Source organism: Salvelinus fontinalis, chromosome 38 (assembly GCF_029448725.1).
Source record: "Salvelinus fontinalis isolate EN_2023a chromosome 38, ASM2944872v1, whole genome shotgun sequence".
Lineage (NCBI taxonomy): Eukaryota > Metazoa > Chordata > Actinopteri > Salmoniformes > Salmonidae > Salvelinus > Salvelinus fontinalis.
In genome coordinates this window covers 20,555,782-20,572,102 of record NC_074702.1, presented here as the reverse complement: position 1 = coordinate 20,572,102, position 16,321 = coordinate 20,555,782, and the positions used below count along the sequence as shown (strand labels likewise).

Here is a 16,321-nt window from a genome sequence, read left to right as displayed (position 1 = left end):
AAGTCAATCACACTTCTGTGAAATCAAACTGTCCACTTAGGAAGCAACACTGATTGACAATAAATTTCACATGCTGTTGTGCAAATGGAATAGACAAAAGGTGGAAATTATAGGCAATTAGCAAGACACCCCTCAAAACAGGAGTGATTCTGCAGGTGGTGACCACAGACCACTTCTCAGTTCCTATGCTTCCTGGCTGATGTTTTGGTCACTTTTGAATGCTGGTGGTGCTCTCACTCTAGTGGTAGCATGAGACGGAGTCTACAACCCACACAAGTGACTCAGGTAGTGCAGTTCATCCAGGATGGCACATCAATGCGAACTGTGGCAAAAAGGTTTGCTGTGTCTGTCAGCGTAGTGTCCAGAGCATGCAGGCGCTACCAGGAGACAGGCCAGTACATCAGGAGACGTGGAGGAGGCCGTAGGAGGGCAACAACCCAGCAGCAGGACCGCTAACTCCGCCTTTGTGCAAGGAGGTGCACTGCCAGCGCCCTGCAAAATGACCTCCAGCAGGCCACAAATGTGCAGTTTGATTTCACAGAAGTGTGATTGACTTGGAGTTACATTGTGTTGTTTAAGTGTTCCCTTTATTTTTTTGAGCAGTGTATATATATATATATATATATTGCTTTTTATGTCACAGAAAATAGATGATTTGCAGTATGGCTCAGATGAGATGCAGGTCATTACCACTAAATAAATGAATAGGGAAATTTTATGTGTGCCAAAGAATTTTACATCCCATCAATGTGTGCTAAGGTTAAAAAAGGTTGGGAACCACTGGTCTAGACAAATAAGTAGGCCAGAGGTCCCTCGTGGTAAAACAAGGTGTCATAATGAAAATATAAAAAATGTGTTCTGCCAAGTGAGAACTACTGCTGTGAACTACCGCTATTTTGTTTGTTTGGCCAGAAATGGTAGGGAAAGGCTTCACTATACATCAATTTTCTTCTGCATCTTATCTCAAAATGGCTGCCATACCATGTAGGTTTACAATATGCATGCAATCCACTACTTCACTACTTCAGTGCTGTATGCCCAATGTCTCAGACTGCTGATGAATATTTAGACTGTCCTCATATGTGGACCGGCCCATAATGCATTGACATCTGTGCAGGTTGGCCATAACATCAGGGACTCCTACGTGTCCAAGAGATAAGGGGCTGGCCCTGTGGCCCAATAACCATGTTTGGAAATCTAAGGGGCCAAATGATTTTCTGTGACTGTCAGGAGTAAAAACAATACTTTCTTGAGAATGTTTGGGAAAGCATTGAAGGAGTCTCTTGGAATAGGCTAAAAAGCCTATGGTCTGGAAATCTTTTCCCTACATGCTTAAATACAGTATAATCCCTATGTATGTACAGTATATAATTTACAGTATTTATAGGTGACTGCAGGGGAGAAATGTGAGAAAAACAATTTGTTTTAGTGCTACATAGAGAAAATATTCTACTCTGAAAGCAAGTTGTATTGTGTTGTACTGTGCTTTCAACCCTTTAAAAGCACAACAAAGTTCAAATGGAAATACAAGGGTAGATATTTTGTGTATTCATTTATACAACAACTTAATGTGTTATCACTGTGCTTCATATACTAGCACAACCAAATGACCTGGATTGCAATTGAGATTATTACATGGTGTAAGTGGTCGGAGCTGTTTGAGATTCTGAACAGATTATTAGAGCAATTGTGAAGATCTCCACAGACCTGAATCCAATATATAGTATTATCAAAATTCCATTTGAACTCAACCACAGCTTGAAACACTAGGCCTATATGTATTGTCTATTTTTAGTTTAAACAATAGCGGTTGATGACTTCCCAAATGCTATACAGGCCTCAATAGCATCACTGATGTTATATGAGTGATAAAGTATGGTCACATTTCCCTTGCTCTGTTAAACCTACCATGTGGAATGACTTTGATAGCAACACTGAATCTATTAAGTGAAGATTTATCAACAATCATTGTCATGATAGCACATTGGTAATAGTCAGTGACAAATATCAACGCTAAGCAGGGCTTGGTAAAAAGAAACTTGGATTGGAGACCAAAATGATAGCTGTAGATAGAGCAACTCTCCATTAGGAGGTTCTGCCCAGCCTATTGTTTTTTTCTTATAGTGGTTATTATGTTGAAGACCTGACATTGTTTCAAAAGGTACAAATTCAACATCTTTTTTTTTTTACAAGGTTTGTCTATGTTGAAAATTGGTTACCATGATAACAATCCTGTTGTGGAAATTTCACAAACCTTTTACCCTCAAAACAACAATTTATTTTTGATTACTTTTTTCAAATTCAATGTATTTTCCACATAGATTCTACGTCACAGTACGTTGACAAATTATGTTGAAACAACGTTGATTTAACCAGTTTGTGCCCTGTGGATTGTCAGTCACGACCTCTCCTCTTACCAACAAAATCATTTACACTGGCACACCATTTGGGAGTACATCGACTGTGTCAAAGCACAACTCCACAAGTGAGATTCCGACTGTAAATGAGCTGGATGATCTCTCCGCATTTGACACAAATAGAAAGGCTGAAGGGAGGGAAGGAGATAGAAGCAGAAGTACCTGACTTTTTTCCACAGGTGGGCTAGACTTGGAAAAGTCTCGCCACTGAACTTGGAGCTCTGCTGGGAGTTTACGTCATATTTGGCTTTTGAATTCTGTTTTGCCACTAAAATCATAAAACACTGACAACTAAAATATTGTGTTATTGTTATGCTGATTAATAATAATGGGGGGGGTAACCCCAAAAGGTTATTTGAGGACCCATTAAAAGGGGTTTCTTTGAAGAAGCCTTTTAAAGGGTTCTTTTAAGTTCCCCCACAGTTTCAATTTGAAGAACACCTAAAAGATCTTCCATTAACCTTTTCTTTTTAGAGCGTGATTATATTTCCTAGAACTGCCAAGGTTAGGGTCTGCTGCAGCAGTGCATGTCATTGCTAATCTACCACTGCTGGGGTTGTTGGGTGGAAATAATGTTTTAACCAGTTCAGGATATTCATGTGTGTGTATGCTCTGCATACAGCCTGTCGTGACTTGACTCGGAGACTCCTCCTCCCAGAGCCCTTTTGGTATTTCACTGTGACCCTGCAGGAAACAGAGACAGGGGTGAAGGCAAATGTGTTTATTGCTCTCCAGTGAAACCATGTTGTGCTGTTCTATACACCACAACATACTGCATCTTTCAATAAGTTTTAAAATATCAAACACAATATAACATCATTCAGTCTATACTGTACATCTTGTCTATGTGATACATACAGAGGAGACAGAACATGCAATAGTTGTCAGAACACAACACTGAAAAAGGTTAGCCATGAAAGTTGTCCCCTCATCTTCCTTTAGATATGTCCTATACATTGTACACATTGTCATATTCTGATGGTGTTCTTAAAGCTGAAATCCTTAATGGTGAAACAACCACGTCAGTTTGCACAGTTTTTACCCCTCTGACATCATTGTACGTGTGATAAAAGAGCACAGTATGAACCGATTTACATTTTTACCATGCTTCGCGACGCTCCTCGGCTCAGAAACAAAAACAATAACAGTGGTGGGGCAGCCAGTGGTGTTTCCCCCTACTGCGGATTCCATCTTTAACCCAATGACTTAACTTTTCCATATCTTTTTCTCCACAGCCGCTCTTGTGCTCCATCGTCCACACTACCACCAGAGCTCAACCCCTCCACTACTACGTGTGCTGGCCCTCTCACTCCCTTGCAGCCTCAGCATCTCCATCACACTCATGGCGTAAACATCCCTCAGGTTCACCCCTCCTCCCCTTGCTGCCCCACCCACCTCCGAGTCACCCAGTGAACCCCGCGCCAGCCTCTTGAGCACCTCCCCGTGCCGCAGCGCCGCCTCCTTCATCTTGAGAGTCAAGTAGCAGGCAGAGAAGCGGTCGTTGATGATAGCGATGGGCAGTGCCAAGATCAGGATGCCAGACAAGATGCAAAGAAAGGCCAGCACCTTACCCAGGGTGGTGTCGGGGCGGATGTCTCCATAGCCCACCGTGGTCATGGAGGTGGTGGCCCACCACCAGGCACACGGCACGCTGCTGAAGGTGGTACCGGGGATGTCATGCTCCAGGGAGAACTCCACCGTGGCGAAGATGGAGATGCCCACGGAGAGGAAGAGGAGCAAGAGACCCACCTCCTCGTAGCACTGGGTGATGGTCAGGCCCAGGGACTTGAGGCCTGGGGGACACAGGGATACAGAGGGCTGGGGTCAATTATACATCTTGTAAGGAGATTAAATGCCAGATTACTTATTCAGGTCGTACACCTGAAAGTGCATTGTCTAACGTTAGATAGTCTGACGGCTGTCTGCACTGATGCGTTCAAATGATGCCATCTGTTGGAAGACCATTCTGAAAGTGTACACTCTTTGATGGTACGCAAATCTTACAGAGTGTGGCAGGTGCATACTTTCAAGTGTAGAATAATTAACTGAATAATAAACTCTTAAAAGTCTTAATATCTTTTCACTTGCCTAACATGAAGGTACTATAGTGCATCTATTCAAATTATACACTGTATTCCACAAACAGCTAATATAAAAAATGATTGGAATTGGAACAGCAAGCTGGCAGTTAAAATAAGTGCAAAACTCTAAATATGCACAACTGCGCGGGTGGTAGGACTATTCACACACCGATATTGCTTGTAAGCTCTCCAAACTCTTGAAGTAGAAAATAAATATTTGGTTAAGTTTGCCAAGTAAGTATACTTTGTAATGTTCTTTTTGTGTACTGAAACACTATATGGGATCAAAATGAGACCTAGCTAGTACATTTGGTTCTTTGGAAGTTGTCTATAAACCAAACAGTAAAGCAAACGCATCTTTGTTTAGAAAATGATACAGTTATCGGGATGCACCTTTGTTCAGGATATTGTCAGACAGACATATTGTCACACACATGACAAGAACACTCATGCCTTTATATTTTCAAGTAATTTTAGTCAGACCATGGGACTTAAACTGAACAAATGTCATAGACTCCTCAGGGATATCAAGATATACCAGCATGTAGACAAAGTGGAGAACATGCCCTGTAAATCCACATTTTCCCCCTAAAATAATCTGTTTTATTAACAGCTATCACCCAGAGTGAGAAATCTATTTTTCTCTCTTTTCCTGACGCAACATGACATACTTACCTATTTGTTGAAGTAGCATACTAGAGGGAATATGGTACAATTGCAGTCATGGATGCCAACAAAGATTCGTAATACATCCCATAATTCTATAAAAGTGTAATGATGGCCTAGTGTGTCAGTGCATCCTAGATCAAAGACAAAGTTGATCTCTCATCGTCTTTTCTTTTTTCTTCATTGAAAGGACAAGATGTGACGTGCTGGCTCTGTATCTGTCACGGTCTCTGGTCTACTTCCTCCCCTCTGATCTTCTCTTTTGGTGTGGTAACATCATCTCCCTTCATTATGCATGGCCTCACAGCCTACATCCCAAACCAGGGCTCTCATCCCTCGCCAAAATCAGTAACATCCAAGCCATTCACGTGCACGGACGCAAACGTACACAGACACACACAAATGGACTCAGGAGCATTCTCTCATCTGTCAGACCCCTTCCCTCAATCTCCTGAGGAAATATGAATGAATATTTTTTCTCCTTCTCCTAGCCCGTCTCATTCCCTTTCTCACTCTTGCTATTTAGTTCCACCCCAGGCTTTCTATTACCTTGAAAAATCTCAGACTCCAAGAGACTTCACAGTATAATCTCTCCTGGGTCAGAAGCTAGTTTAATCACAGAAAAACTAAGAATTGGATTACAACATATCACATACACAGTTGAAGTCGGAAGTTGACATACACCTTAGCCAAATACATTTAAACTCAGTTTCACAATTCTTGACATTTAATCCTAGTAAAAATTCCCTGTCTTAAGTCAGTTAGGATCACCACTTTATTTTAAAAGTGTGAGATGTCAGAATAATAGTAGAGAGAATAATTTCCGCTTTTATCACATTCCCAGTGGGTCAGAAGTTTATACATACTCAATTAGTATTTGGTAGCATTGCTTTTAAATTGTATAACTTGGGTCAAATGTTTTGGGTAGCCATCCACAAGCTTCCCACAATAATTTGGGTGAATTTTGGCCCATTCCTCCTGACAGAGCTGGTGTAACTGAGTCACTTTTTTAAGCCTCCTTGCTCGCACACGCTTTTTCAGTTCTGCCCACAAATTTTGTATTTTAATTGAGGTCAGGGCTTTGTGATGGCCACTCCAATACCTTGACTTTGTTGTCCTTAAGCCATTTTGCCACAACTTTGGAAGTATGCTTGGGGTCATTGTCCATTTGGAAGACTCATTTGCGACCCAGCTTTAACTTCCTGACTGATGTCTTGAGATGTTACTTCAATACATCCACATACTTTTCCTACCTCATGATGCCATCTATTTTGTGAAGTGCACCAGTCCCTCCTGCAGCAAAGCACCCCCACAACATGATGCTTCCACCCCCGTACTTCACGGTTGGGATGGTGTTCTTCGGCTTGCAAGCATCCCCCTTTTTCCTCCAAACATTGCAATGGTCATTATAGCCAAACAGTTCTATTTTTGTTTCATCAGACCAAAGGATATTTCTCAAAAAAGTACAATCTTTGTCCCCATGTGCAGTTGCAAACCGTAGTTTGGCTTTTTTAATGGCGGTCTTCCTTGCACCGAAGTACATTCATCTCTAGGAGACAGAACGTGTCTCTTTCCTGAGTGGTATGATGGCTGTGTGGTCCCATGGTGTTTATACTTGCGTACTATTGTTTGTACAGATGAAGGTGGTACCTTCAGGCGTTTGAAATTGCTCCCAAGGATGAATTAGACTTGTGGAGGTCCACAATTTTTTTTCTGAGGTCTTGGCTGATTTCTTTTGATTATCCCATGATGTCAAGCAAAGAGGCACTGAGTTTGAAGGTATGACTTGAAATAAATCCACAGGTAGACCTCTAATTGACTCAAATTATTTCAATTAGTCTATTAGAATCTTCTAAAGCCATGACATCATTTTCTAAGCTGTTTAAAAGGCACAGTCAACTTAGTGTATGTAAACTTCTGACCCACTGGAATTGTGATACAGTAAATAAGTGAAATAATCTGTCTGTAACAATTGTTGGAAAAATGACTTGTGTCATGCACAAAGTAATGTCCTAACCGACTTGCCAAAACTATAGTTTGTTAACAATAAATTTGCTGAGTGGTTGAAAAACTAGTTAATGACTCCAACCTAAGTGTATGTAAACTTCTGACTTCAACTGTATATATACACTGCTAAAAAAAATAAAGGGAACACTTAAACAACACAATGTAACCTCAAGTCAATCACACTTCTGTGAAATCAAACTGTCCACTTAGGAAGCAACACTGATTGACAATAAATGTCACATGCTGTTGTGCAAATGGAATAGACAAAAGGTGGAAATTATAGGCAATTAGCAAGACACCCCCCAAAACAGGAGTGATTCTGCAGGTGGTGACCACAGACCACTTCTCAGTTCCTATGCTTCCTGGCTGATGTTTTGGTCACTTTTGAATGCTGGCGGTGCTCTCACTCTAGTGGTAGCATGAGACGGAGTCTACAACCCACACAAGTGGCTCAGGTAGTGCAGTTCATCCAGGATGGCACATCAATGCGAACTGTGGCAAAAAGGTTTGCTGTGTCTGTCAGCGTAGTGTCCAGAGCATGCAGGCGCTACCAGGAGACAGGCCAGTACATCAGGAGACGTGGAGGAGGCCGTAGGAGGGCAACAACCCAGCAGCAGGACCGCTAACTCCGCCTTTGTGCAAGGAGGTGCACTGCCAGCGCCCTGCAAAATGACCTCCAGCAGGCCACAAATGTGCATTTTATGTTACGAATCCCTCTGGCCCCACAGTCTAGGGGGGATGGTAATGGGACCCGTAACACAACTCATGCAAATTATTATAGTGACAACGTAACAGTGAGAACAAAAATAACCACAGACAACTAAATTACTACCGTCAAACACTCAAGGTTTATTTACAAACACACGGTAATGGGGGGAGCAGGAAAAGGGGCTGAGCGGGACCCAAGGAATGAAAGAATAATAATTCAAAAACACCCCTAAGCTAGACTAGCCTACTTCACAAACAGCTAACTAACTAACCAAAAATACAGGGGGTGGTCCGCCCAGTTCTAACTAGTGTTTTTAACAATATTTAACTACGGGTAGTGTAGCCCAAGGGCGACTTGTCTGGTTACCCCCTTTTCCCACCATTAAACAAACACTCAAACACCATAACCAAAACAATACTCACAGGTGGGGACAAAGTGACATGTAGATGCAAAACACACAAGCGATCTACAGACAGAAGGCATTTACAAAAAAGATTGAGCTCTCTCTTCCGCCTCCAGTTGGAACTGTATTGACCGGACATCCCTCCTGGTATCACCGGTTGACTGTGGGGAGAGTGGATCAAAACGGGGCAATGTGGCTGGAGCTTTAGCCTCACCCTCAGACACCACTGGGCTTAGAGGAGCAGCAACATCCCCTACAGGGGTAGTAGGCTCAGGTAGCGGAAATACAAGCACCTGTTCTTCCAACAAAACATTCAACACTAATTGTTTAACCTCCGCTTTAACTACATTCTGTGGAATCAATACTGAATAATGGTCAGCCAAGGTCACTAAATCCACTCTACGACACCTATCAAAAACCTCCCACGAAGGGTTATCCAAAAAGGACTTCAAATCAAAAGTAGCCATCTTGAACTACCACACAAGAGTCAACAAAAATAGCAAACACTAATGCTACTTCAGCTACAGCGCTCAACACTGAACTATACCACTACAACAATTTGCATAAGCGGTATGGGTGTCAATAAAGACAAAGATCCCGGACGAGTTCCCACTTATGACAATAGAAACAGGGACGCTCATTTTTCTGGCGTGCTTGATATACTGCTGGCCGACTAGGGCTATAAGTAGGCAATTCCGTAACTCTACTCTCAGTATGAGCCGAAAACACACTCTTGTGCGTCAACACAAACTCGTCTGCCAACACAGACGCTTCTGACAGGGAGGATACTTTCTGTTCGTTTAGGTACACTACAATGCGTTCAGGTAAGCAATTTTTAAACTCTTCCAACAAAATTAACTCCCGGAGAGAGTTGAAATCAGTTACCTTACTAGCAGCATGCCATTTATCAAACAGATTTCCCTTCTCTCTAGCAAATTCCACATAAGTCTTACTAGAAGACTTCTTATGAGACCTAAATCTCTGTCGGTATGCCTCAGGCACAAGCTCATATGCGCGAAGAACAGTAGCTTTGACCACTTCATAATTTAAACTGTCTTCAAGAGGTAGCGCTGACAAAATCTCTTGGGCTTTACCAGTTAATTTACACTGAAGTAATAGGCACCATACCTCTTTAGGCCACTTCAATGCTACGGCTATTCGTTCAAATACACAAAAATAGGAGTCAACCTCTGACTCTCTGAACAAAGGTACTAAGGCAATCTGCCTACTAATGTCAAAAGTGTTGGAATCTTTAGTTGGTGAGGACGGCTCACTAACAGTCACTGCAGGCACGAAGGCTAGCCTCGCTGTCTCTGCCTCCAGTTCCATCTGGCGCATTTTTAACTCCATCTGCCGCTGTTCTCGCCTTTCCTCTTTTTCTGCCTCAATTTTACACATCTCCAACTGGAGAGTTTCTCGCCTAATTTGGGCTCTCTCTTTATATATATATATACTAGATCAGCTTTAATATTGCAGATAGATTGTGTGTGGGCTTCTATCAATGTAATTGTCGGCATCATTTCCAATCCTGCATATATATTTTTTTTGTAAATACACAGTACAGTAAAAAGTTTGGACACACCTACTCATTCAAGGGTTTTTCTTTATTTTTTACATTGTAGAATAATAGTGAAGACATCAAAACTATGAAATAACACATAAGGAATCATGTAGTAACCAAATTTTTTTTTTTAATCTAAATATATTTTAGATTTTAAATTCTTCAAAAGTAGCCACCCTTTGCATTCTCTCAACCAGCTTCACCTGGAATGCTTTTCCAAAAGTCTTGAAGGGGTTCCCACATATGCTGAGCACTTGTTGGCTGCTTTTCCTTCACTCTGTGTTCCAACTCATCCCAAACCATCTCAACTGGGTTGAGGTCGGTTGATAGTGGAGGCCAGGTCATCTGATGCAGCACTCCATCACTCTCCTTCTTGGTCAAATAGCCCTTACACAGCCTGGAGGTATGTTGGGTCATTGTCCTGTTGAAAAACAAATGATAGTGGGACTAAGCCCAAACAAGATGGAATGGCGTATCGCTGGAGAATGCTGTGGTAGCCATGCTGGTTAAGTGTGCCTTCTAAATAAATCACAGACAGTGTCACTAGCAAAGCACCCCCACAGCACCACACCTCCTCCTCCATGCTTCATGAGGGGAACCACACATGCAGAGATCATCCGTTCACCCACTCTGCGTCTCACAAAGACACGGCGGTTGGAACCAAAAATCTCCAATTTGGAACAGATTTCCACCGGTCTAATGTTCATTGCTCGTGTTTCTTGGCCCTAGCAAGTCTCTTATTATTATTGGTGTCCTTTAATAGTGGTTTCTTTGCAGCAATTTGACCATGAAGGCCCTATTCACGCAGTCTCCTCTGAACAGTTGATATTGAGATGCGTCTGTTACTTGAACTCTGTGAAGCATTTATTTGGGCTGCAATTTCTGAGGCTGGTAACTATAATGACCTTATCCTCTGCAGTATAGGTAACTCTGCGTCTTCCTTTCCTGTGGCGGTTCTCCATCATAGCGCTGGATGGTTTTTGCAACTGCATTTGGAAGTTCTTGAACTTTTCCGGATTGACTGACCTTCATGTCTTAAAGTAATGATGGGCGGTCATTTTTCTTTGCTTATTTGAGCTGTTCTTGCCATAATATGGACTTGGTCAATATTATTCTACAATGTAGACAATAGTAACAATAAAGAAAATTCCTGGAATGAGTAGGTGTGTCCAAACTTTTGACTGGTACTGTGTATATAATTTTTAATATATTTTTTGTAAAACATATTTCCTTTATTATTTTCCCCCACCACCCTCTCCTAATTGGAGTAAACTAATGGACAACAATACATAGGCTTCCACTTCCAGCTTAAGACAAACTACTTACATTTCAAGGACAGTACATTTTACATGAGTTATCTTTTGTCCCAGCCTTCAGCTACCCTCAACCCCTCCCATCTATCTCTGAAGACCATCCAGTTCTGATTTCTAGCTGCCATGTATTTTTTCCACTGTGCTGTGATGTTTCAAAAGTTCTGACTCTTTCTATTCTTATAGTTTCAACAGATTCTTCAGAATTTTTGGCCTACAGACTACAACGACACACTGTTGTACAAGTAACACCAGCCATCTTGTCTGACTACTCTGCTGTACTTTTTACACACATCTACAAATCACCTAATGAGTTGCTGGAAGAAATAAATAAGTGATATATCCTTTGAAAATAATGATGTATCTCAACTGGATTGCTACCTTCAAAATCAACTTTGAGATCCTGGACAATCTGACATCCTGGACAATTTGACATCCTGGACTACTGCAGCTTGGCGTGACAAATGATAGGTAGCGGCATCAGGTTTAGGAATCATGACAGGATTAAAATGGCTGCGTATACTGTATGTTTGGATAGACGACTACATTACCTGTGGAGTGGCGTCCTAGTTTGAGCATGCGGAGGGACCTCATGAGCCTGAGCACCTGCACCACGCGGCCCATGTTCTCCAGCTCTGTAGAGACACCGTGCAGACTTTCAACTGCCAGAGTCACATAGAAGGGCAGGATGGCTAGCAGGTCGATCACATTGGGAACACTACGGGTGAAGCGGCACTTGTCGCGTACACAGACGAAGCGCAACACCAGCTCGCCGGTGAACCACACCACGCACACATATTCCAGTGCGTCCACGAAGAAAGGTGTACCCCCATCATTGCCCCCGCTCTCGTCACCGATCCCGTTCCCACACACATTCCCCAGGTCCAGCGAGATGAGCACAATGTTGACAATGGACACCGCCACGAAGATGATGGACAGCGTGCCGAAGGCGCGTGCCGCTCGTGAAGACTCGGGCTTCTCCAGCAGGTCCCACAGGTGCTGCCGGAGATCTGGGCACGCAGCGCCGTTGAAGTCGTCGTCTTGGCTTTCGTCAGTCTCAGCCTCGTTCCGCATGTCCAGGCTCTCCTTGAGCTCCTTGCGGCGGTAGTAGCGTTCCCGACAGCAGGGGTCGATGCAGAGCTCGTCGATGCCCCAGTACTCAATCTCCTGGAAGAAGGAGAGCACGCAAAGCTCCTCCCTGACATGCAGGTGGCCTGTGCAGTAGAAGTTAATCACATACTGGAAGGTCTGTGAGCTGCGGTCGAAGAAGAACTCATTCTCCAGGAAGTCAGCGTCGTCACAGAGCTCCAGGGCAGAGTCCCGTGTGGACAGGGCCAGCTTGCCCAGACGGGTTTCTGGGTGGGATGCCAGTAGCTCCTGCGAGAGAACGTAGCGGCTACCTCCCACGTTGATGGTGAAGAAGTCCAGTGGGTCGCCACAGACAAGAGGGGGCTCGCTGTAGAAGACACTGGAGTCCATGGACAGGAGGGAGGTCCTGTCCCTGTAGAACTCAGCTGGGCTGGATGAGCTGCTCATCATGGCGGGCACAGGCCTGCCTGGGGTGGAGGGGAAAACCTGAAGGGCACCAGGAGTGCAGCTGGGTATCAAGGAAAAGGTAAACACTGAGGTCGACATTTGTTCAGGTTCAAAATAATGACTGGCACCAAATCCAATTGAGACCACATAGAAAACAGTTAACATGTAAGGTAGAATCTTCATACTAATTCCAAGAGCAATTCTCTACTCTGTCCCTGCTTGTTCCATCCCCTGTGTAGCCTATTAGCCATGTGGCAAGGGAATACATTGTACAGCTTGGCTAGAAGCAGCCATTAGTTATCCCTAATCCTCAGTTAAACTCCCTCTGCTCCCTGAATGAAGGAATCCACATTTCCTTGGCTGCTCCTACCAAGAGCATTGTGTCTGACATCAGATGAGTGAGAGGGAGAGAGAAAGATGGGAAGACAGGGAAAGAGCCTCTGGCCGTGTCCTGCTTCTTCAAAGCTCTTTGTGGAGATATTAATTAGGTAGGCCAGCTAAAATATTTATAGAATTAATGTTCATATTCCTGTAATCATTAATTCCCTTTGTTAACTCTATCTGCTATCTAACAACGTCATGGTGGTCCTTTTAAGTCGCACATATTTAAAAGATAAATCCTGAAAAATGGATATCAGAGCAGTTGATCTGTTGGCAAGAACACAGACACTGTAAAATGTGCTCACCTGTCATGATTGAAAGGCACTACCATATACTGAAAACATGCCCTGTGTGTAAAAGTGGTGAAAGATTTTCCTCCATTTTAAGTGAGAGGAGGAAGATAATGCCTAAGCTACACCAATTGATATAATAACAATAACAAATCCAAAAGGGGCAAAATGTGAATTGCTATTTAAACTAAAAGCTTAAATTGTCCTACCAAACAAATGTCTGGGTATGGAGATATTCTGGTTATGTTTACTCTACATGTTTCTAATGTCTCTAACTGGCTGTGTGAAGTCAGAAGTTTACAAACACTTAGGTTGGAGTCATTAAAACTCGTTTTTCAACCACTCCACAAATTTCTTGTTAACAAACTATAGTTTTGGCAAGTCTGCTAGGACATCTACTTTGTGCATGACACAGTAATTTTTCAAACAATTGTTTACAGACAGATTATTTCACTGCATCACAATTCCAGTGGGTCAGAAGTTTACATACACTAAGTTGACTGTGCCGTTAAACAGCTTGGAAAATTCCAGAAAATTATGTCATGGTGTTAGAAGATTCTGATAGACTAATTGACATCATTTGAGTCAATTGGAGGTGTACTTGTGGATGTATTTCAAGGCCTAACTTCAAACTCGGTGCCTCTTTGCTTGACATCATGGGAAAATCAAAAGAATTCAGCCAAGACCTCAGATTTTTTTTTGTAGATGTCCACAAGTCTGGTTCATCCTTGGGAGCAATTTCCAAACGCCTGAAGGTACCACGTTCATCTGTACAAACAATGGTACGCAAGTATGAACACCATGGGACCACACAGCCATCATACCACTCAGGAAGGAGACGCGTTCCGTCTCCTAGAGATGAACATACTTTGGTGCGAAAAGTGCAAATCAATCCCAGAACAACAGCAAAGGACCCTGTGAAGTTTCTGGAAGAAACAGGTACAAAAGTATCTACATCCACAGTAAAACGAGTCCTATATTGACATAACCTGAAAGGCCACTCAGCAAGGAAGAAGCCACTGCTCCAAAAACTCAATAAAAAAGCCAGACTACGGTTTGCTGCACATGGGGACAAAGATCATACTTTTTTAGAAATGTCCTCTGGTCTGATGAAACAAAAATAGAACTGTTTGGCCATAATGACCTTCATTATGTTTGGAGGAAAAAGGGGGCGGCTTGCAGGCTGAAGAACACCATCCCAACCGTGAAGCACGGGGGTGGCAGCGTCATGTCGTGGGGGTGCTTTGCTGCAGGAGGGACTGGTGCACTTCACAAAATAGATGGCATCATGAGGTAGGAAAACTATGTGGATATATTGAAGCAACATCTCAAGACATCAGTCAGGAAGTTAAAGCTTGGTCACAAATGGACAATGACCCCAAGCATACTTCCATAGTTGTGGCATAAGGACAACAAAATCAAGGTATTGGAGTGGCCATCACAAAGCCCTGACCTCAATCCTATAGAAAATGTGTGGGCAGAACTCAAAAAGCGTGTGCGAGCAAGGAGGCCTAAGCTTGTGGAAGGCTACCTGAAACAATTGACCCAAGTTCAAATTGTTTAAGGCAATGCTACCAAATACTAATTGAGTGTATGTAAACTTCTGACCCACTGGGAATGTGATGAAAAAAATGTAATCTGAAATAAATCATTCTCTACTATTATTCTGACATTTCACATTCTTAAAATAAAGTGGTGATCCTAACTGACCTAAGACAGGGAATTTTTACTCGGATTAAATGTCAGGAATTGTGAAAAACTGAGTAAAAATGTATTTGGCTGAGGTGTATGTAAACTTCCGACTTCAACTGTATAATGAGAAAATAAGGGATTTTTAATGGATCATTGCAGAAGATATTTGATGAGCATACATGACAGAAAAGGCAGGATAAATGGGGGTGTCTAGACATTTTAAACTGGCATCCTATTACACAATAACAATACTATTTTACTGGCACAACATCATAATGAAAATGAAAGGTATTCATGGTTTTAATTTCACTCGCAAATAAAATAACTACCTACATTTTGTAAGCCTAGGAGGTGAGCAGTTTGGATTATGTAATAAAAGAGCAACACATGTGTTTCGAATGAAAAATAGCTGTCGATATTCTGGTTATTATATGAATCATGAATAAATATACAAGTTGCTGTCAAATATTTATTAGATTGAAATAAAGTATTAACATGTTTTGCATTAAATTGTTTTGTTGTCAGAGATAGTAGGTTACTGGAATGAACCATCTCTGAAAAATTAGCCCATACTGTACCAAGTGCACCACAAAACTACAGTAGTAGCCACGAAACTAGCCCAACTAATATAACTTAGCCAATTTAACATAAGGGCGAAGAAGATTGGTCTTACCTGGCTATATATTGAGAGTTTCCATCTTGATAAAAGGGATGGTTGAGTTTTCCATCCTCTCCATTAGCCAAGTTATTTTTTATACTCTGCGTAAAACAGTCAGTTATGTGTTTTGACACGAGTGTTGGTCATGATTCTTATCTTCTTGCGAGCAGAAATGAAAAAGAGCTCCAGTTATTCGAAGAAAACATGACAAAACTCCGTGCGTTTCAGACAGCGCTATGACCTCAGATGCGCACCGCGCACTAGACCATCTTGGCTCTGTCCTTGCTATCGTGGATCCTTTGGACGTCCCTACCCCTTTAAAGTTGAAATAAAAAATGGTTAGGGTTAATGGTAGGGGATAATGTTATGGTATGGACGTCCCAAGGATTCCGGATTGTACTAACCCTCTTGGCTCGCGGTGCCGTTTAAAAATGTTGGGTAGCAACGAGCACACGCAAGGAGGGGCGTTTTTCTGAATGTAGCGCATGCAAATGTCTTATGGGTCCAATGATATTACAATATGCAGATGGATATTTCCAGAGAGATTGCATTTTAGACAATTTCACAAAATTGTTCCATCAAAAAATGTGTCCCATCTCAAAGGTTTTCT

At 42.3% G+C, this 16,321-nt stretch overlaps 1 protein-coding gene across 2 annotated transcripts; it reads right to left on the bottom strand.

Annotated features, from left to right (window-relative positions):
* Nucleotides 1-629: 629 nt before the first annotated feature.
* LOC129838149 (potassium voltage-gated channel subfamily V member 1-like) lies at nucleotides 630-16,190 on the bottom strand. 2 transcript variants are annotated; one of them, XM_055904902.1, is made up of 4 exons: nucleotides 15,727-16,190; nucleotides 11,706-12,729; nucleotides 3,989-4,210; nucleotides 630-3,101 (listed from the first exon to the last, which is right to left on the bottom strand). In XM_055904902.1, the coding sequence occupies exons 2-4, from the start codon at nucleotides 12,691-12,693 to the stop codon at nucleotides 3,091-3,093; spliced, it is 1,221 nt and encodes a 406-aa protein (XP_055760877.1). In that variant the 5' UTR covers nucleotides 12,694-12,729; nucleotides 15,727-16,190; the 3' UTR covers nucleotides 630-3,090. The 2 variants fall into 2 exon arrangements, with proteins under 2 accessions (XP_055760877.1, XP_055760876.1); XM_055904901.1 differs by lacking the exon at nucleotides 630-3,101 and having other exon boundaries at nucleotides 3,124-4,210; nucleotides 15,727-16,186.
* Between the last annotated feature and the right edge of the window lie 131 nt (nucleotides 16,191-16,321).